The sequence below is a fragment of the Cetorhinus maximus genome, chromosome 13 (assembly GCF_964194155.1).
Source record: "Cetorhinus maximus chromosome 13, sCetMax3.hap1.1, whole genome shotgun sequence".
Taxonomy (NCBI): Eukaryota; Metazoa; Chordata; class Chondrichthyes; order Lamniformes; family Cetorhinidae; genus Cetorhinus; species Cetorhinus maximus.
This window is the reverse complement of record NC_135891.1, coordinates 9,820,761-9,841,957: the sequence shown is the minus strand read 5'-3', so window position 1 is coordinate 9,841,957 and position 21,197 is coordinate 9,820,761. Positions and strand designations below refer to the sequence as shown.

The window sequence follows — 21,197 nt, the reverse complement described above, 5'->3', positions numbered from 1 at the left end:
ATTTAAGGAATGTGCTAATTAAGGGTAGAAAGCAGGACAAGCAAAGTACAGATAGCCATAGTGGGGGTGGTGTGGGGTGAAGGAATCCAAAAAGGCTAAAAGGTAGAGATAAAACAATGGATGGAAATACATTTAAAAATAATGGAAATAGGTGGGAAAAGAAAAATCTATATAAATTATTGGGGGAAAAAAGGGGGAGGGACTCGGAAAGGGGGTGGGGATGGAGGAGAGAGTTCATGATCTAAAATTGTTGAACTCACTATTCAGTCCAGAAGGCTGTAAAGTGCCTAGTCGGAAGATGAGGTGTTGTTCCTCCAGTTTGCGTTGAGCTTTACTGAAACAATGCAGCAGGCCAAGGACGGACATGTGGGCATGAGAGCAGGGTGGAGTGTTGAAATGGCAAGCGACAGGGGGGGTCTGGGTAATGCTTGCAGACAGACTGAAGGTGTTCTGCAAAGCGGTCACCCAGTCTGCGTTTCGTCTCTCCAATGTAGAGGAAACTGCATTGGGAGCAGCGAATGCAGTAGACTAAGTTGAGGTAAGTACAAGTGAAATGCTGCTTCACTTGAAAAGAGTGTTTGGGCCCTTGGACGGTGAGGAGAGGGGAAGTAAAGGGGCAGGTGTTGCACCTTCTGCGGTTGCATGGGAAGGTGCCGTGTGGGGGGGTTGAGGTGTAGGGGGTGATGGAGGAGTGGACCAGGATGTCCCGGAGGGAACGATCCCTGCGGAATGCCACCGGGTGGGTGAAGGGAAGATGTGTTTGGTGGTGGCATCATGCTGGAGTTGGTGGAAATGGTGGAGGATCCACCCTCAAACCTTCTTCTCCCTCCCAGAAACATGATAGGGTCCCCCTTGTCCTCACTTATCACCCCACCAGCCTCCACATTCAAAGGATCATCCTCCGCCATTTCCGCATAAAATGCCGCGTGGCGAGCGGGGTGGGTGTCCCGACATCACCGCGCGTCATTTAGAGATTGTCAGTTCGGCAAGCGCACAGCTGAGTCGGCTGGATGCCTGCTGAACTGTCAAAGGCCTATTAAGTCCTGTTAAAAACTAATTCACTCAATTTGATGAGCTGCCCGTCCAACCTTAAGGTTGGCGGCAGGCGAAGAGCCCAGGCGGCCTTCACATTTATCATGAAGCCCCATCTACGGGCGGGATGAGGTTTCATGAAGTGTTTTAAAATCTGATAAAAATTTATACATTAATTCTTTGACATGTCCCAGCTCATGTGACAGTGTCACATGAGGCGATGTCTTTTAAAAGTTTAAAAAAATCCTTTATTTAAAAGTTTAAGACTGAAACAAATCTCCCTGAGGCATCTCCGTGCCTCGGGGAGATCTCTGCGCTCTTTTGTGCTCATGGGGATCACTCAGGGAATCCACCCCCCCCCCCGCCCCCCCCATCCACACATGGAGTGCACACGCGTCACAATGGGTGGCCCTTAATTGGTCTGTCCACATAAAATGGTGGCGCGGCCCCGATCACGGGCGCTGATTAGGTTGGCGCCTGCCCCCGCCCATCCCCGCACAACACCCCGACGGGGGGGAATTTCTGCCCCATGAAGCAGCAGTCTTGTAGAAGTTACCAAGAAGCCTTTATTAACATTACTGAACAATGTCCATATTTACAGTAGAGGGAACAGGTATGGAGAGGACTCTATGGCATGTCCTTACATGTTACTATCTAGCTCTACACTGCTAACCTAAACTCTAGATCAGGTGCCTACTTGCATCACTGGTGCTCATGGTGCTCACTCTTGCATACTATACTCAGTCCCAGGTTAACCCTTAATGTACCAGATCCTTTTACTACACCTCCCCCCCCCCCCGCCCAAGTCTTTATCCCCTGGATATAGACTAACAATAATTACTTACAGTTTGATTCAAGTCTTGTGTTGTCATAAGGCTTGTATACTTAACTGTGGTGTTGCAATTGTAACTACTCTAACTCTAAACTACTTAGCGATTAACATTGCAACATGAACAGCATGCATTAACAGAGTTCAAACTACCCCATATTCACCCTTCAAGTCTTTGAAATCAGGGTTTGAGGCGGTCTGGAGGTTTTGTACCCCTGCCATGTGCCATTTGCCGTCTGGTCAGGAGAGTGGTAGGATCTCAGTGCTGTTGATCCTGGTGGGGGATCGTTGGTTAGAGCCGTGTGCAGGCATGGCTTCGTGCGCTTTTCCCATTGGTGAGTGTTGCACCACGCCTGGTCAGTCGGGCTGCTGCGGCAGTGGTTTGGTACTGTGTGTGGTGATTGTTTCTTTCTGTGTGGATGAAACTGGTATTTGTCAGGTTGTCGGTATCATTTCTTCTTTGTCCTTTTCTGGAGGCTCTCTGCCATTGAAGGACAGCTACCCTGTGGGTAGGAGAAGAGTGGGGAGGTAGGTCACCTGTGTTGAGTTGTGTTTGTTGTGTGAGGCTGCTACCTGGTTCCAGCAGATACTGTGGTTTTGTCACGCTGGCTGGAGGGCTTTGGATTTGTGCAGTGGTTGACGTCTCCACCAACTGGATCGTGGTCGCCTGTGGAGGCTGAGGCTCTTCTGGAAGTCATTCTAGCTCTGGTGTAACCACCACTTGGGGTAACTTCCTGCATTCTGGGCTGTTCTGGCCCTTGGTTCAGATCAGGGACCTGAAAAGGAGAAGAGACGGTTTGCTCCATGAAAAGAGAAGAGAGGTTACAGAAGAAATCAACACTTGAATGCTGTTTTGGTTGGCTAACGACTGAGGGTTGGTTTCTTCCCCATGAAGTGTTCTCTCTACAGAAAGGTCTTTCCTTGGTGGAGTATAACTCCTCCACGCGAGCTTTCAAGGTCACATTCTGTAATTGCTCTTCTGTCAATTGGTTTTGCAAGAGCTTAGGCTGTTTAGTGAGAATTTCAACCTTCGCTTGCCATTCTATGTTCTTGATCTTCATCTCTTCGTACACGTCTTTGGGAATGTAATTTTGTCCCAGGGTTCCTTCCAGATGTGCAACTGTTTCCTTCAAGACTACAGTCTCATTCCTGCACCTTTTGGCTTCTTCCTGGAATAATGAATATTCTTGGGTCTTCTGTGAAACCAGGGTCGTCAGTTCATTCAGAGTGGCGGGAAATTCATTTTGCTTCACTTTGTAATGTTCCAAAGGGACAAGCTCAGACCTCAGAGAGATCCTTATAGCTTGTGAAGACCCTTTACAGAATCACAGAACTGTTACAGTGTAGAAGGAGACCATTCAGCCCACTGTGTCTGCACTGGCTGTCTGAGCATTTTAACTTCTGACAATCCCCTGCCTTTTCCCCGTAACCCTGCACATTGTTCCTATTCAGATAATCATCCAATGCCGTCTTGAATGCCTCAATTGAATCTGCCTCCGCCACACTTCCAGGCAGTGAATACCAAACCCTAACTACTCGCTGTGTGAAAAAGATTTTTCTCACAGGTTTTCCTTTTCATTGCAAAGCTCAAGCAGTTCGTCGAGTCCTTTTGTCTCATTGCGTTTGTTCTGCCATTCTGCTGCTCAAGGTACTCTGTGTTTTGTCATGTTGCCAAAGGGTAATGGACTGAGTTTGAATCTGACCCTGAAGGAGAACTAGCTGCTCTTTCAATTGGCTATTTTCTTGTTCAACTCATCTTCTCGAGCTGTGTATTAATGAGTATGTTTATCATTACTGGGGTCGCTGTCTCCGGCTTCCCATAAAGGTAAATCAGCTGGGGTTCTGGCCAGTGGTGTGTCTCGCTGACATCCTCGTCTGGTGTGTTCCGGCATTGTCTTTTGTCTTCTCGCCGTTTTGCTGAGGGGGTCTTTTATATTTCTTTTCAAGCTCTGCGCTGTCCTCAGCTTTAAGGTTAAATTATCTGTGAAAGGCTGTTAATATTCCATTAGAGGCGATTGGGGCCTCATCGATGGATCACATCGGGATTACCTGGTCAGCAAATTCGTCAGAGGAGTACACAAAGCGTTTACCTGGACTTCTCCTGATTTCTTACTGAGACCTCATGCTCTCCAGTAATTTAGAAATTGGCTGCTCCGGGACCCCCAATCTTGGGCTTGGTTTTGCCGTTGCCTTAGCCAAAATGGAAGTTTACATTTCCAATCCATGGCCATTTACCATTTGTTTCCTGCCGTTACTGTTTTAAAGGTTGTTACCCTTTTAAGAATGTCTATGCAGGCCTTCCTTTTTCAAATGGCTGCTGGTATTCTCAAAGCTCTGCACCTCCAGGAGCTGTCTTAAAATGGCGGTCTGGGGAGTTTTGCAGCAGAGGCAAGAGGCTGGCGTGATTACTTATCTCAGGCTGTTGTTTGTTTAAGAAGTTTCTTTCTGTTTTTTTAACTGATGGAGCTTGCTTCAGCTCCCCAGGAGTTCCAACATGGCGGCGCTGGTCTCCTCAGAGACAAAGGGGGGTTCCCACGCTTGCCGGGTTTTGACGCAAATTTTAAAATGGCGGCGGGGCTCCAAAGAGGAAAGAGAACCCCAAAAATGGCTGCGGGGTCAGAGGGCTGCTGATGGGGCTTGTGCTCCGTGATGGCTTGCTACGGGTTGGGAATGAGTCGGGAGGGCAGAATTTTCACTGGTGGGGAGGGACCAAGATTTGCGAGGTACTTGACCTTCTGTTCTAAAGAAAAAAATTCCTCCATATTCTTCTTTATTTGTTTGGGACTCAGGCGCGGTAGGATGCCGGGTCGGAGTGTGGCTGTTGGCTGAACTGCACGACGGTGTTTCTGCCTCATTGAATATGAGAAAAGGTGCACAGGACTGGTTTGCCTGGAACCTTACAAGGGTGTTACCCCCTCACCCTGCAAGCTGGGGGGCTGGCTCTGCTTTGTTGAAGCTGAGCTTCCACAGGGATTCAATGGAGTCTCCTGCTTGAGTTTATCTTCTACCTTTTTTTCTGCTGCCAGGCTCTTGTGTCTCTGGAGCTTCTCTAGTGAGTTTTCTCAGTGTCTTGGTTCTGGAGTGAGGTTGTTTCAGTGCAGAAATCATTGCAGGTGCCCTTTTCTTGAGTTCTGTAGAGAGGAAGTGGAGTTTTTATCCCTTGCTGCCACTATGGTTTGCTAGATTGTCACTACCCACTGCTTAGACACCATGAAGCAGTCTTATAGAAGTTACCAAGAAGTTTTTATTAACATTACTGAATAATGTACATATTTACAGTAGAGAGCGTAGCTATGGAGTGGACTCCCTGGCATGTTCTTACGTGTTGCTACCTAGCTGCACTCAGTCCCAGGTTAACCCTTAATGTACCAGATATTTCTACTACAGAAAATGGAACACTTTCCAATGCAGGCACCCAGTGATGTCCCAAATGCAATCCCATTTCCCCCTTGACCATGTTGGAGGCTTCTACGAGCAATGTTGTGAATTTATTTCTACCAGGAGCCTACTTCTTTATTGATAAAAAAAATCAATACTAATTAAGGCAGTAGTGGCTTCTCTGAGGTATACCATAGACAAATCCTCTCAAGAGTGTTCAGTTCAATAAAACTTGTTATTGCTGTGCTGTGCCTATTTGGGTTGCACATTTAAAATAAGCTTTGTTAAAATGATGGAGTGAGGAATTTGACGTGTAGCTCAGAGTAATTGTCAACCTGCGGAGGTGTAGAGTTGTTGACATTGGCTTTCTCCTCTGGTGACTACACCGTCGGAATTTCCTTGTATACTTTGGCACGGTTTGAGGACTAAGTTGCCAAATGACAGGAACTTCATTAGGGTCACTGGGCACAAGGCAGCAAATGGTTTGCGGACTGATAACCTGATATCAGGCACCTGAGCTACAGGCAAGTGCTGCAGAAGTGGAGTTTGTTTACAGTGCAAAAGACTGAGAGAAGTCTTACTGAGGAATTGAAGATGGCAAGGTGAATCCTGGGAAACTGTGCATCATGTCTCCAAGGCTGACAAAGTCTTGGCTGACATCAAAGACTGCTTGACATCCCCAAGATATGCAAAATTGTGAGGGGCCTGGATAGAGTGGATGGGAAGGGCCTATTTACTCTTTAGCAGGGAGGACATAGATTCAAACTGATTACTAGGAGGATTAGAGGGGTGATGTGGAAAAGTTTTTTCACCTGGATGGCAGTAGGGGCCTGGAACTCACTGCCTGAAAGGGTAGTAGAGGCAGAAACCCTCAACTCATTTAAAAAGGTGCCTGGATATTCACCTCAGCTGCCGTAACCTGCCGGGCTATGGACCAAATGCTGGAAAGTGGGATTAGGCTGGGGGTGGCTTGTTATTTTTTTTGGCCGGTGCAGACACGATGGGCCAAGTGGCCTCCTTCTGTGCTGTAAACTTTCTACGATTTTCTGTGATTCTAAAACAGAGGGTCATGAGGTGAAGCTCAGGAGAGGGATAATGAATGGACAGACCAGATCAAACAACAGCACGTAGAAGGATAGTGAATAGACAGGACAGATTGCAGAGGTTCTGAAAGCCTTCTCAATGGCAGTTTGGAATGGGCAACAAAAGCTGGCCTTGCCAATAATACCCACTTACCAAGAACGAATAAATAAAGAAGCTAAAAATACTGTACACAGAGGGATACAGGGGAATAAACAGTTTGGAAACAACTATTCAACACAGAAGGTGGGGAATGTTTAGAATAGACTGCCCAGGGGGTACTTTAAACTGGTATCATGAGTAATTTTAGTAAGGAATTTCCAAATATTGAATGGTTTAAGCATTGAACTGTGTGCTCTGTTGCTGAATGCTGAGGTGGGCCAGAGGACTGATGCGTTTCTGCTGATTTTAATTGCTAGTCTTGGCATTTTTTTCTCTAGTTATATTTCCTGCTGCCCTGCACAATGGCCTTGCCCTTGTTCAGTTTTAACGTTTGGGACTAGTCGTGGCTGTTTCGTTTACCCTCCCTCTGCAAAGCCGCCTTCCTGCTGATTGGCTAAAGAAATTTTAGATATTTAGATATTGGAGCAGTGGAGGTTTGTGACTGAATATTTTCTCACACTTTCAGGGGATTCACAAAAAGCCATGAACCATTTTACAGAAGGCAGAATTTAACCCAACCTGGCATGGCGGGGGACATGGCACTTAACCGCGGGAGAGGCTGTACCTCGGTCTCCCACTGGCGGGGAAACCTCCCGCCATTAGGTTGGAGGCAGGAATGGGCCTAGGCGGGAAACTCGTTCATGAGCCAATTGACACCATGTCTGAGTCAGAATTTTAGTGCTGGCTTGATCAGGAACTAAATGGGATTTGCATGGCTTTCCCTGGCTTCCTGAAGGCCGCCCATCCCCTCCTATTGTCAGGCACTCTGGGCTCGATCGAGGGGCCTGGCATGGGGAAGGGGGGGCTGCTAAAAGCCATCCTGCTGCCCTCGCCTCCGACGCCTCCGCCCTCCCCACTCCCACAACCCCCTCCCTGGGGCCCGCATTCCGCCCTCACCCACCTAGGTCCAGGGCTCCAGAGACGACCCCTGGGGACGTCCCCGCAGCATTATCAGCAGCAGCAGCCACTGCTCCTGGTGACACTGCTGGCAAGTGAGAGCTGCTGGCCTCTGCTTGGCATCAGCTCTTGGCGGGCGGGATTTGCTTTGCCAGGGTGCTAAATCCTGGGGAAGGCCTGATGTGGGCCAGCTAGAGAGCCACCTAATTTGGTCAGTGCTCCTCCAGGGTAGTGAGGTTGGTTCCCCACCGGTTCTCACTTTGGGGTCATTAAATTAAGCCCTGTGGTGGCTTTAAGCAGATTATTTCAGCTGTTACAAATCCTTTAATTGCTGCCTCTTGCTAGCCAATTTTTAAGAGCCCTTCATTACTGTGAATACGCCTCTGCATTCCTCTTCTCTCCTACTCATTCCTAATTTCCTGACCTGTGCTTTGTAAGGCGGTTTTGAGAAACATGAAACCCCCCCCCTCATTGTTTGCTAGGTTCCTGTAGGCTGTAGGTCATGAGATTTGACCTGTGTTTAAGTTGTGAATCAATTGCTTTTGAATCTCTCTGGTGAATCAATGCGCCAACATAATGAGTCCAGTCAGTACAATTAACATTGTCATCCTACTATTCAAGTACTGTAAACGCATTTGATTCTTTCAGGGCTGTAGTCAAACGTGGCTGCAGCTCCAGTAAGAACAAAAAGAATGAATGTAAGGACTCCATCCCATTCTCTCAATTCCTTCGCCTCCGTCGCATCTGTTCTAATGATGCCACTTGCAAAAACAGTTCCTCTGACATGTCCTCCTTCTTCCTTAACCGAGGTTTTCCACCCACGGTGGTTGACAGGGCCCTCAACCGTGTCCGGCCCATCTCCCGCGCATCCGCCCTCATGCTTTCTCCTCCCTCTCAGAAACATGATAGGGTCCCCCTTGTCCTCACTTATCACCCCATCAGCCTCCGCATTCAAAGGATCATCCTCCGCCATTTCCGCCAACTCCAGCATGATGCTACCACCAAACACATCTTCCCTTCACCCCCCCCGGCGGCATTCCGCAGGGATCGTTCCCTCCAGGACACCCTGGGCCACTCCTCCATCACCTCCTACACCTCAACCCCCACCCACGGCACCTTCCCATGCAACCACAGAAGGTGCAACACCTGCCCCTTTACTTCCCCTCTCCTCACCGTCCAAGGGCCCAAACACTCCTTTCAAGTGAAGCAGCATTTCACTTGCACTTCCCTCAATTTAGTCTACTGCATTCGTTGCTCCCAATGCAGTTTCCTCTACGTTGGAGAGACCAAACGTAGACTGGGTGACCGCTTTGCAGAACACCTTCGGTCTGTCCGCAAGCATTACCCAGACCTCCCTGTCGCTTGCCATTTCAACACTCCACCCTGCTCTCATGCCCACATGTCTGTCCTTGGCTTGCTGCATTGTTCCAGTGAAGCTCAACGCAAACTGGAGGAACAGCACCTCATCTTCCGACTCTGCACTTTACAGCCTTCCGGACTGAATATTGAGTTCAACAATTTTAGATCATGAACTCTCTCCTTCATCCCCACCCCCTTTCCGATCCCCCCCTTTATTTTTTTTCTTTTTCCAATAATTTATATAGATTTTTCTTTTCCCACCTATTTCCATTACTTTTAAATGTATTTCCATCCATTGTTTTATCTCTATCTTTTAGCCTTTTTCGATTCCTTCACCCCACCCCACCCCCACTAGCGCTATCTGTACCTTGCTCGTCCTGCTTTCTGCCCTTAATTAGCACATTCCTTTGATAATATCACCAGCTTCAACACCTCTTTGTTCTTTTGTCTGTGACATCTTTTGGTTATCTCCACCTATCACTGGCCCTCTATCCAGCTCTACTTGTCCCACCCCCCCTCAAACCAGCTTATATTTCACCTCTTTTCTATTTTTACTTAGTTCTGTTGAAGGGTCATTCGGACTCGAAACGTTAACTGTGTTCCTCTCCGCAGATGCTGCCAGACCTGCTGAGTTTTTCCAGGTGTTTTTGTTTTTGTTTTGGATTTCCAGCATCCACAGTTTTTAGCCTCCTTCAAGGCCTCAGAACATCCCCAAGCACTGTATAGCCAACGAAGGACTTCTTGATGTGTTTCAATGTAGGAAAAGAGGCAGCCAATTTGCACATAGCCACATCCCACAAACAGGGATGTAATGTTGGTTGAGGGATAAATATTGACCAGGACACTGGTAAGAACTCCCCTGTGGCAGAATCTAGTACAAGGGGCCACTGTTTAAAAATAAGGGGTCGCCCAATTAGGACAGAGATGAGGAGAAACCATTGTGTCTGAGAGGGTTGTGAATCTTTGGAATTCTCTTCTTCAAAAGGTGGTGGAAGCAGGGTCTTTTTAAGGCAGAAATAGATAGGTCCTTAATTAGCAAGGGGGTGAAAGGTCACTGGGAGTAATGTGGAGTTGAGGCCACAATCAGAGGGCAGACAGTGTTTAGCATCTCATCTGAAAGACTGCGCCTCCTACAGTGCAGGATTCCCTCAGTGCTGCATTGGATTATGTGGTCAACTCCCTGGAGTGAAAAACCTAGGCTGACACTCCAGTGCATTGCTGAGGGAGCGCTGCACTGTTCGAGGTGCCGCTTTTTGATAATAGATTGTGGAAAATTATTGGTCATCCAGGGATGGACGTAGGAAATCGAGAAATTTTGTGTGTGTCCCTGTGAATAGTTCCATAGAAAGGGTCTGCAAGGGGATATAGATAAGTTAAGTGAGTGGCCAAACAGTTGGCAGGTGGAGCATAATGTGGGAAAATGTGAAGTTGTCCACTTTGTTGGGAAGAATAGAAAAGCAGAATATTTTTTAAATGGAGAAAGTCTACAGAATTCTGCAGAGGGACAGAGGAACCTGCATATCTTTGTTCATGAATCACAAAAGATCAGCGTGCACGTGCAGCAAGTAATTAGAAGGCAAGCAGATCATTGGCCTTTATTGCAATGTGGATGGAGTATAAAAGTAGAGAAGTCTTACTACAATTCTGGGGCATTGGTGAAAACCTATAGACTCTAAAGGCATCAAGGGGTAAGGGGAAAGAGCAGGAGTACGGTGTTGAGATAGAGGATCAGCCATGATCATATTGACTGGCGGAGCAGGCTTGAAGGGCTGAATGACCTACTCCTGCTCCTACTTTTCTATTTTTCTATGTTTCTATGTTTCACACCTGGAACACTGTGTATTGTTTTGGTCGCCTTACTTAAGGAGGGACATACTTGCATTGGAAGCAATTAAGAGAAGATTCACTAAGCTGATTGTTGGGGTGAGCAGTTTGTCTTATGAGGAAAGGATGAGCAAATTGGGCCTATACTCATTGGAGTTTAGAAGAATGAGAGGTGATCCTATTGAAACATATAAGATTCTGAAGGGGTTTGACAGGGTAGATGCTGAGAGGATGTTACTGTCTTGGGGGAATCTAGAGCTAGGGGACACAGTTTAAAAATAAGGGGTCTCCCATTGAAAATGGAGATGAGGAGGAATATGTGCTCCCAGAGGGTTGTTAGTGACTGGAATTCTCTTCCCCCGGCCAGCGTTGGAGGCTGGGTCATTGACTATATTCAAGGCTGAGTTAGTTAATTAGGGATTGCCTAATTAGGGATAGGCAACAAATACTTACCTAGCTAGCATGCCCACATTCCATGAAAGCATAAGTTAAAAAATAGAATATGAAAAGGAGCTTGTGAGGGATATCGAGGTGTACACAAAGGTTTCAGAATTATAACACAAGGAAAAAATAGTCAAATGTGATGTGGGTCCTTGAAAACAGATGTGGCTAATATTGCAGATGGAAATAAAGAAATGGCCGTCTTGCTGAACAGTTACGGTGTGTGAACGTTCAAGCAGAGGAAGAGCACAACATACTTGACAATCCAGAGAAACAAATGATGAATCAAGCACTGGAACTCCTAGGGTAGGGTAGGGTAAAGGGTGGATCATGCCTAATGGACATGATTGATTCTTTTGAGGAAGCAACTAGAGTGGTAGACAGAGGATTGTCCGGGGTGTAGTTTACATGGAACTCCAGAGGCATTTGATATGGCTCCACATAAAAGACTATTAGCTAACATTAAAGCTCAAAGAATTGAAAGCAAATTATTGGCCTGGTTAGCAGGACGGTGAGCCTTTAGAAGATAGAGAATTGGGGATAATGGATATGTACTCGAATTAGAAGGAGCTGTCCCACAAGGAGTTCCAGAAGGATCTGTGCTGGGGCCTCAAATATTTATCATATTTGCTGATAGACTTATAATGCAATAGAGAGCCACAAAGTGCAAGCTTTCCAATGACATAAAGGTAAATGGGATGATAAGTAACGTAAATGGAAGCATAAAATTACAAAGGGACAATGATTGATTAAGTGAATGGGAAAAAACTGTGGCGGATGCAGTTCAGCTCAGGTGGGGTCATCCATTTTTGGCCCAAAACAGGATAGATCTGAGTATTTTGTCAATGGTGAATAGCTGGGAACAGTGGAGATCCAAAGAGATCTATGGACATATGTACACAGATCACTAAAATGTAGCAATCAGGCACAAAAAATGAATTTAAAAGGACAATGAAATGTTAGTCTTTTTAACTAGAGGGCTAGGATATAAATGGGGAGGGGGAAGTTTTGCTACAACTGTAGAAGGCCGTTCTTCAACCACATCTGGAGCATTGTGAACAGATCTGGTTTCTGCATGTTGGAAATGGCCTTGGAAGGAGTATAGTGAAGATCTACGAGAATGATAGGAGGGGCTCCAAGGGTTAGATTATCAGGAGAGACTGCCTAAACTAGTCTCGTGTTCCTGGAATATAGAAGATTAGCGACGATTTGGGGGATTTGGACAGCAAAGAAAGAGGCCATTCAGGTCATCATGCCAGCTCTCTATAGAGCAATCCCGCCAATCCCAATTGATTGGAGATATTAGAATTTTGAAAGGAATTGATGGGATAAGTAGAGAGAAATGTTTCCAGCTGGTGGGGATGTCTAGGACAAGGAGGCATATCCTTAAAATCAGAGCCAGGCTTTTTAGGAGTTTAGGAGTGAAGTTAAGAAACACTTCTTCGCACAAAGGGTGGTGCAGTATGCAACATTCTGCTTTAAGAGGCAGTAGATAGTAGCTCTTAAGATAGATTTTTGTTGGTCAAGGCTATTAAAGATATGGAGCCAAGTTGGGTGAATTAGGGCACAGGTCAGCAATGATCTCATTGAATAGTGGAACAAATTCGAGCCGAATGGCCTATGTCTGATCCTATGTTCTAAGGTGGAAGGGAGCTGCAATGCGCACAAGTCTTCCTAGAACAGTGAAGACTAAGGAGAGATTTAATAGAGTTGTTCACAATCACGAAGGCTTTTGATAGAGTGAATGAAGAGAAACTGTTTCCTGTGGAAGGGGGTGGCAATTTAAGGTAATTTTCAAAAGAAACAGAGGGGCAGACGAGGTGCTGGTTTTACTCAGCAATGTATGGTTTGGAATGCGCTGCCTGAGATGGTGGTGGAAGTAAATTCAATCATAACCTTCGAAAGGAAATTAGATCAATACTTGAAGGGCTGGTTAACTGAATTGAAATTAATTGAAAAGTTGCAGGGGCTACGGGGAAAGAGCAGTGGAAATGGGACTAATCGGGCAGCTCTTTCGAAGGACCAGCAGGGGCACAGTGGGCTGAATGGCCTCCTCCCATGCTGTATCAGTGAATGATTCAATAAAAGCGGGCCCGAGGAGAATACTGTTCTCTTTACCTTTTATTTTAAAATATCGTTTGATGCTACATCGCCAGCCTTCCAAGATTAATAGGCTTTTAAATCAACAGAGGCTGAAGCTGCGAACTTGCCTTCTCCCCTGGGGGATCAATTGTTCAATCTGAAAACATTATTCCAATTAGACTTCATTTAATACATTTATACATCAGCACTTCTGTGGTTTAAAGAGTTATTACTTCTGGCCATAAAATACTAATTATGTAATCATAATTTTCATGATTCTAGGTTACGTACAGATTGATTTCATGATATTCAATTTTTTTCTACGAGCGGAATTTGTTCCAACAAGCAATTCCCTTCACATTTTCCAATTTGACGCTGCATTTCCCTCCCCTTTCTAATGCTTTTGTTGCAGCGATGGACAGGGCAGATGGGGCCCCATCCAAAAGACATCACCTCTGACAGTGCAGCAGCCCTTCAGCACTGCACTGGAGTGTCAGCCTAGATTTTGCACTCAAGTCTCTGGAGTGGGACTTGGTACCTACAACCTCATCTGACTCCAACACCTGAAATGGCTCAGCATTTTGATGGGGGAGGCGATGGCATGGTGGTATTGTCGCTTGACTGGTAATCTAGAGACCCAAGGTCATGCTCTGTGGACCTGGGCTTGAATCCTGCCATGGCAGATGGTGGAATTTGAATTCAATAAAAATCTGGAATTAAAAGTCTAATGATGACCATTGTTGTTTAAAAACCCACCTGGTTCACTAATGCCCCCTTAGGGAAGGAAATCTGACATCCTTACCTGGTCTGGTCTGGTTGACATGTGACTTCAGACCCCACAGTAATGTGTGTGGTTGACTCTTTAAATGCCATCTGAAATGGCTGCCCCTATCAAACCTGAAAAAAGGAATGAAACCAGATGGACTACTCGGCATCGACCTAGGCACTGGAAACAACAATGGCAAACTCAGCCCTGTTGACCCAAAGTCCTTGCTAGTGCCAAAATTGGGAGAGCCGTCTAACAGACTAGTCAAACAACAGCCTGACATACTCATCCTCCTGGAATCAGATAGTGTCCCACATAGAATCATACCATCCCTGGATATGTCCTGTCCCAGTGGCACAGTTCCATACAGTCAGGGGGGAGTTGCCCTGAGAGTTCTCAACATTGACTCTGGATGTCTCATGGCATCAGGCCAAACATGGACAAGGAAACCTCCTGCTGATTACCATGTACTGCCCTCCCTCAGCTGATAGATTCAGTGCTCCCCACCATGTTGAATATTCCTTGGAGGAAGGACTGAGGGTGGAAAGGGTGCAGAATGTACTCTGGTTGGGGGACTTCAAGGTTCATCACTAAGAGTGGCTCAGTAGCACCTCTACCAGCTGAGCCCTAAATGACATAGCTGCTAGACTGGGCCTGTGGCAGGTGGTGAGGGAAAAACATACTTGACCTCATCCTCACCAACCTGCCTGCCACAGATGCATCTGTCCATGACAGTGTTGGTAACAGTGACCACTACACAGTTGTTATGGAGATGAAGTAGCCTGTTTTCACAGTGACGATACCCTCTATTGTTTTATTACCACCGTGCTAAATGGGATAGATTTCAAACAGATCTAGCAATGTCAGACTGGGCATCCATGAGGTACTGTGGGCCATCAGCAGCAGCAGAATTGTACTCAATAAAAATCTGGAATTAAAAGTCTAATGATGACTATTGTTGTTAAGAAACAGAAATACCTGGAAAAACTCAGCAGGTCTGGCAGCATCACAGTTGACATTTCAAGTCCTCATGACCCTTGACCTGATGCCATGAGACATCCAGAGTCAATGTTGAGAACTCTCAAGGCAGTTCCCCCCTGACTGTATGGAACTGTGCCACTGGGACATGACCCTTGAGGGTCATGAGGACTTGAAATGTCAACTGTGTTGCTGCCAGACCTGCTGAGTTTTTCCAGGTATTTCTGTTTCTGTTTTTGTTTTGGATTTCCAGCATCTGCAGTTTTTTGCTTTTATCTCTGTGTTTAATTGACTGCCACTTCTCTTCAAGAAATGCCTACCTTGAAGACGTTTTGTTCTACTCTCTGTCAGGATTTTTGTATCTCTCTTTTGCCTTGTTAAAAACCCACTTGGTTTACTAATGCCCCCTAGGGAAGGAAATCTGACATCCTTACCTGGTCTGGTCAACATGTGACTTCAGGCCCCACAGTAATGTGTGTGGTTGACTCTTTAAATGCTGTCTGAAATGGCTGCCCATATCAAACCTGAAAAAAGGAATGAAACCAGATGGACTACCTGGCATCAACCTAGGCACTGGATGGCAATCCAGCACTGTTGACCCAAAGTCCTCACTAGTCCCAAAATTGGGAGAGCTGTCTAACAGACTAGTCAAACAACAGCCTGACATACTCATCCTCCTGGAATCAGATAGTGTCCCACATAGAATCATACCATCCCTGGATATGTCCTGTCCCAGTGGCACAGTTCCATACAGTCAGGGGGGAGTTGCCCTGAGAGTTCTCAACATTGACTCTGGATGTCTCATGGCATCAGGCAAAACATGGACAAGGAAACCTCCTGCTGATTACCATGTACTGCCCTCCCTCAGCTGATAGATTCAGTGCTCCCCACCATGTTGAATATTCCTTGGAGGAAGGACTGAGGGTGGCAAGGGTGCAGAATGTACTCTGGTTGGGGGACTTCAAGGTTCATCACTAAGAGTGGCTCAGTAGCACCTCTACCAGCTGAGCCCTAAATGACATAGCTGCTAGACTGGGCCTGTGGCAGGTGGTGAGGGAAAAACATACTTGACCTCATCCTCACCAACCTGCCTGCTGCAGATGCATCTGTCCATGACAGTGTTGGTAACAGTGACCACTGCACAGTTGTTATGGAGATGAAGTCCTGTTTTCACATTGAGGATACCCTCTATTGTTTTATTACCACCGTGCTAAATGGGATAGATTTCAAACAGATCTGGCAATGTCAGACTGGGCATCCATGAGGTGCTGTGGGCCATCAGCAGCAGCAGAATTGTATACAAGCACAATCTGTAACCTCATGGCCTGGCATATCCCCCACTCTACCATTGCCATCGAGCCAGGGGATCAGCCCTGGTACAATGAAGAGTGCAGGAGTGCATGCCAGGAGCAGCACCAGGCATAAAATGTGGTTTCAACCTAGTGAAGCCACAATACAGGACTACTTGCGTGCCAAACAGCATAAGCATCAAGTGATAGACAGAGCTAAGCGATCCCACAACCAACGGATCAGATCTAAGCTCTGCAGCCCTGCCACATCCAGCCGTGAATGGTGGACAATGGTGGAGGATGCTCCACAAATATCCCCCTCCTCAATTATTGGGGGGAGAGGGGGGGGCAGCAAATCAGTGCAAAAGATAAGGCTGCAGCATTCGCAGCAGAAGTGCCAAGTGGATGATCCATCTGGGCCTTCTCCAGAGGTCCCCGACATCACAGATGCCAGTCTTCAGCCTATTTGGTTCACTCCACATGATATCAAGAAATGGCTGAAAGCACTGGACACTGCAAAGGCTCTGGGCCCTGACAATATTTTGGCGATAGTACTGAGGAATTGGGCTCCAGAACTTGCCGCGCCCCTAGCCAAGCTGTTCCAATACAACTACAACACTGGCATTGACCAGGCTATGTGGAAAATTGCTCAGGTATGTCCTGTACACACAACGCAGGACAAATCCACCCCAGCCTATTACCAACCCATCAATCTACTCTCGATCATCAGTAAACTAATGGAAGGGGTCGTCAACAGTGCCATCAAGCTGCACCATCTCAGCAATAACCTGCTCACTGACGCCCAGTTTGGGTTCCGCCAGGGCCACTCAGCTCCTGACCTCATTACAGCCTTGGTTCAAACATGGACTAAAGAGCTGAACTGCCGAGATGAGGTGAGAGTGACTGCCCTTGACATCAAGGCGGCATTCGACAGAGTGTGGCATCAAGGAGCCCTAGCAAAACTGGAGTCAATGGGAATCAGGGGGAAAACTCTCCACTGGTTGGAGTCATACCCAGCACAAAGGAAGATGGTTGTGGTTGTTGGAAGTCAGTCATCTCAGCTCCAGGACATCACTGCAAGAGTTCCTCAGGGTAGTGTCCTAGGCCCAACCATCTTCAGCTGCTTCATCAATGACCTTCCTTCCATCATAACATCAGAAATGGGGATGTTCGCTAATGATTGCACAATGTTCAGTACCATTCGCGACTCCTCAGATGCTGAAGCAGTCCATGTCCAAATGCAGCAAGACCTGGGCAATATCCAGGCCTGGGTTGACAAATGGCAAGTAGCAATCGCACCACACAAATGCCAGGCAATGGCCATTTACAAGAAGAGAGAATCTAATCATCGCTCCTTGACTTTCAATGGCATTACCGTCACTGAATCCCCCACTATCAACATCCTGGAGGTTACCATTGACCAGAAACGGAACTGGACTAGCCATATAAATACTATAGCTACAAGAGCAGGTCAGAGGCTAGGCATCCTGTGCTGAGTAACTCACCTCCTGTCTCCCCAAAGCCTGCCTGCCATTTACAAGGCACAAGTCAGGAGTGTGATGGAATACTCCCCACTTGCCTGGATGAGTGCAGCTCCCGCAACACTCAAGAAGCTTGACACCGTCCAGGACAAAGCAGCCCGCTTGATTGGCAAAGCATCCACAAACATTCACTCCCTCCACTACCGATGCACAGTGGCAGCAGTGTGTACCATCTACAAGATGCACTGCAGGAACTCACCGAGGCTCCTTAGATAGTACCTTCCAAACCATGACCACTACCATCTAGAAGGACAAGGGCAGCAGATACATTGGAACACCACCGCCTGTAAGCTCCCCTCCAAGTCACTCACCATCCTGACTTGGAAATATATCGCCGTTCCTTCATTGTTGCTGGGTCAAAACCCTGGAACTCCCTTCCTAACAGCACTGTGGGTGTACCTGCACCACATGGACTGCAGCGGTTCAAGAAGGCAGCTCACCATCACCTTCTCTAGGGCAACTAGAGATGGGCAATAAATACTGGCCCAGCCAGCGAAGCCCACATCCCATGAATGAATAAAAAAAAAGTCCAAGCATTTCCCACCTTGCTTATTGGGTCTGCTGGTGGAGTGCGCAAGATGTAAACCCATGGCGATTAAGGAGCTGTGTGACAATGGACATTAGGAAACTGGTGTCGCCAGAGAACCATCGGACTTAGAATTCTAGTTGCTGCTGTCCCAGCACTCACTCGAGTGCTCACTCGAGAAACTGCTTGAGGAAGGGAGACGAAGGTAAAGGTTGACCTGGGGCCAATCCCACACCAGATGCTAAATTCCATGGCAATTTCAATGGCTGTGGAACCACAGAGTGCTCATGCTGGCATCGCTAAAAACAGATTATCCGCTCACTATCGTATTGCAGTTTGTGGGAGCTCGCTGTGTGCAAACTGTCCCCTGCATTTCCCACATTACAACAGCGGCTACATTTAAAATGTACTTCAGTGGCTGGGAAGGGCTTTGGGACACCCTGGGGCCATGAAAGGCACCTTATAAATGCAAGTCTTTTCTACGACACTTGTGTTGTTGAGTGAATTAACACTGCGATCGTTTTATTGAACTGACTGGTTCGTTTTTTTACGCCCGCCTGTTTTTTTTCCCTAATCTTGCAGGTCCTTTCGTGGATTTTGTTTTCCGGGACCTTGTCATACGTCAAGGTCATGATTGGAGTGATTTTTCGCGATAAGAGTCACAGCGCCCTCGTGTGGTGTGGAGCAGCGGTGCAGCTGGGATCCATGTTTGGCGCCTTGACCATGTTCCCGCTCGTAAACGTGTATGACATTTTCAAGGCCGGGGACACCTGCACCACGAATTGCCCCTTCTAACTCTTCCCCCCCACCCCCACCTCCCCTCCCACTCCACCCCCACCCCTCCACCCCACCACCCAACCTCAAAAAAAACATGAAGAAAGAAAAGAGGCCATGGCGATGAAGGAACAGAAAAAGAAATCCAATTCGGGCTGTCAGTTCTGATGAAAGGTCATTGACCTGAAACGTTGACTCTGTTTCTCTCTCCACAGATGCTGCCTGACCTGCTGAGCATTTCCAGCACTTTTTTTTGTTGTTGTTTTTATTTCATACTGGTTGAGTGTCCTCGGGATGTCTTAGTGTCAACGCACAAACTGCCTCAAAGAGTCATTGAGTAATTTCATTCACCGATCACAGAAGAATAGATTTTGATTTGTAACCTTTGGCTAAAATCTTAGGGTTTTCTCCCCCTGTTCCTCTGCTGAATGCCAACACGTAACCGCTCGCTGAGCAGGATAGACTGAAACGGACCGTTTCCAATAGTTGGCTGGTCTGGTAAAAGTGCATAAAGGTCAGATTAAATGCAAGAGCATTTAGGACAGAGGGCAACAGGCATTTTTTTCTACAGAGGGTTGTGAGGGCAAGTAATAAACTCTCAGGTTTACTGACAGTAGCAGAGGTCATGTTGACATTTAAGAATAGACTAGATAGGTGTTTCGTGGAAAAGGGGAGGTGCTGATATGGGATTTGGACTCCTGCTTGTTTAAATGCCTGTACACAGTTAAAGATAACATTTACAAGGCAGAACCTGATGTAATCCATTAAAAACAAACGTAACTTGCCCAACAAAACTGGTTGTTTACTGTTAGAACGGCTTACGTTGTGAGAGCTTTCACCCGGACACCTCAACACTTCTCTCAAGGTCCCTAAGGGTTGAGTTGAAGATTTTGCCGGAGGCTTGGGTTCTGGGAATGGACAGCTGCTGCGGCCAAGCCTTGTGCGTAGGAGAGACGGAGGCGGAATTTTATGGCCCCTCCCGCCGGCTGGATCTCCCGTTCCCGCCGAAGCTGATGGAGTTCTGATTGGCTCGCCGCATTTTATGGCCTCGCCCCTCCCCCTCCCCTCCCCCACCTCCCCCCCACCACCACCACCACCACGGAGACTTAGAGTTCCGTCCAGAGTGTGGGAGTCACAGTGTTCTCTCTTTGTACGTCGCTTCAGCGCACAGGCTGTAAAATGACAAATAGAAAATTTATGGCCTGAATTTTACCCTTGGCGGGCGCCCGGGGTCGGTCGGGAAAGGGACTTCTGACTGCGATTGGCCTCCTGACCCGTTAACGGGTGAAACTCGCGCTGAAAAGCTCAGCGCTGGTGGGATGGGGGGGCGGGGGCGGGAAGAGGGCGGGCGATGATGTCACCGTGGGCGCGGGGGTGAGCGCTGCGAGAGAAAGCTCCCTGAAGGCAGGACGGAGCTGCGGACCTGAAAATCATTAAAACAAAGTTCTAAACACCAGGAAAAGGATGTCCGCGCACCACCATCGGACACCTGAAAACACACCTGGTAAAAATGCTGTCCACACCTTTGTACTTCTTAAAATTCACACCGGAAATCTCACCCCGCCCTCGGATGAGGTTGGATGAAAAATGTAAAGCCCACCTTGGCTGAATCGCCCGTCTGTCAACTGGAAGGTTGGACGGGCCACAAAAAAATCAGAGACTATTGGGCCGTTAATGGGTTTAATTGCCCTTTTAATTGTCGGCGGGCAGGCTTCTGATTTTTATGTACGCCCGAGAGCGAAATATCGTGCGAGTGCATAGTGATGCCGGGATGCTCGCCCGACACCTCCTCGCGTGATTTTACACCCGATCGGACCGGGCATGCACCCGCTGGCGAGACACAAAATTCAACCCTATGAGTATTTACCGCAAGCCTTAAGTAGCAAAACAAAATGAAAAGATTTTAATTTTTCTTCTACTGTTTTGTGTGGTTTAAGCCGTTATTGGCGTTTGAATGTTTTGTCACTGAGAGGGTGGCCGATGTTGGGAGAGGTCAGGGGCAGATGCTTATGAGGCGCTTGGACACTGATTTGGGATATTGTGATGGTGTTTAGTCAGTCTGTGTGTTGGTGTTCAGTCAGTCTGTGCGACGGTGTTCAGTCAGTCTGTGCGATGGTGTTCAGTCAGTCTGTGTGTTGGTGTTCAGTCAGTCTGTGTGTTGGTGTTCAGTCAGTCTGTGTGTTGGTGTTCAGTCAGTCTGTGTGTTGGTGTTCAGTCAGTCTGTGCGATGGTGTTCAGT

At 47.2% G+C, this 21,197-nt stretch overlaps 1 protein-coding gene across 2 annotated transcripts in view; it reads left to right on the top strand.

Annotated features, from left to right (window-relative positions):
• slc52a3-1 (solute carrier family 52 member 3-1) overlaps nt 1–18,991 on the top strand; it is a 95,605-nt gene extending 76,614 nt beyond the window's left edge. For both annotated transcript variants that reach the window (XM_078554882.1, XM_078554881.1), the window contains exon 4: nt 18,767–18,991. In XM_078554882.1, the coding sequence (XP_078411008.1) occupies nt 18,767–18,979 (213 nt within the window). In that variant the 3' untranslated portion in view covers nt 18,980–18,991. The remainder of the gene's footprint in view (nt 1–18,766) is intronic.
• The last annotated feature ends 2,206 nt before the right edge of the window (nt 18,992–21,197 follow it).